The sequence below is a fragment of the Austrofundulus limnaeus genome, unplaced genomic scaffold (genome assembly GCF_001266775.1).
Source record: "Austrofundulus limnaeus strain Quisiro unplaced genomic scaffold, Austrofundulus_limnaeus-1.0 Scaffold660, whole genome shotgun sequence".
In the NCBI taxonomy this organism is placed as follows: Eukaryota; Metazoa; Chordata; class Actinopteri; order Cyprinodontiformes; family Rivulidae; genus Austrofundulus; species Austrofundulus limnaeus.
This window is the reverse complement of record NW_013953062.1, coordinates 229,960-231,146: the sequence shown is the minus strand read 5'-3', so window position 1 is coordinate 231,146 and position 1,187 is coordinate 229,960. Positions and strand designations below refer to the sequence as shown.

The 1,187-nt window shown below is 38.1% G+C and overlaps 1 protein-coding gene across 1 annotated transcript in view; it reads right to left on the bottom strand.

The window, feature by feature from the left end:
* Positions 1-1,187, bottom strand: part of LOC106531640 (protein furry homolog-like) — a gene marked incomplete at its 3' end in the record, with an annotated part of 82,800 nt that overhangs the window by 8,291 nt on the left and 73,322 nt on the right. The window contains 2 exon segments of the mRNA XM_014027543.1: positions 585-692; positions 771-903. Of these exon segments, the coding sequence (XP_013882997.1) occupies positions 585-692; positions 771-903 (241 nt within the window).

Below are 1,187 nucleotides of genomic sequence, written 5' to 3'. Positions count from 1 at the left end.
CACACACACACACACACACACACACACACACACACACACGGCTGCTGTCAGCCAAGAGGAGTGCTTCTGCTAGGTTTAAATCGTGGGATTTAATATTTATTATAATGTTTTCTTCTCTGATACTGTCTCTAAAATAAATCCCTGAACTCAACTGCATTTGACAGCAGTTTCACTGCTTCATCAGATGTTTATTCTCTTTATGCTTTTTTTTTTTTTTTCATTTTATTATTTCATGATTTTTCTGGCTGGAAAGCAGTAAGCTTATTTTTTTTATATTTATATGTAATTTTCTATTTATTTATAGAGGGTCCTGTGAAGTCCAGACAGGAAGTTCACTTAACATGTGTAATATGTTTCATTAAACTAGAAAAATTAGAAATGATAAAAAGGTAAAGCCACAGATTAGTTTGCTTTGTTGTTATCTGTGCTTTAAATAAATCTTACTTTGTTTATTGCTTCTGTTTGTTGAAAAATACTTGAGAAGACATTTAAAAAATAACTATATTAAATCCCAATTTATAGATAAAAAATTGCAAATCTTTCAGTCCTAGTACAATGTGACGTGGTGACAGAGATGGTCTTACTTTGCTAGTAGTTCTATTAGGTCTTGTCTGCTCATGCCATCTGGTATCAGTCTTGGAATCGCAGCCACGCATGTCCGGAACAGATCGATCTTCGGTTTCCTTTCTCCTCTGCAGTATCATTATCAAACAGCTTGAATATTTCAGAATCATAGAGAGTAAATGTGTTTCTAAGTTGTGTGCACCTACGTAATCATGTCCTCAGGCTCCTTGTTGGACATCTGTACGCTGGTCATGCTCATGGAGCGTCCCACTTCCTTGTCCAGGTGTCGCAAAATGTTATCCAAAGCCTTTCTTACTTGTGGATAGTACATGGACATGCCTAAAACCAGACATCAAAGTTAGAAGATTAATTAAATACTCAAGTAGAATCAAATATACCGTATTTTTGGACTATAAGCCGCGACTTTTTTCCTGAACTTTGAACCATGYGGCTTAYGGTGCGTTCACACGAACGCGATTTCAGYGTCAGGAGCATCAGGTTTACATACAAAGTCTATGGTGGACGCGCTTCAAGCAACGTCGGGAAGTTCTGCGGCGCCTCAAGCGCGATTAGAGCAGCGCGATTTGAACGATTTGAACGATCTGAGCGTTCGATGCGCTGAG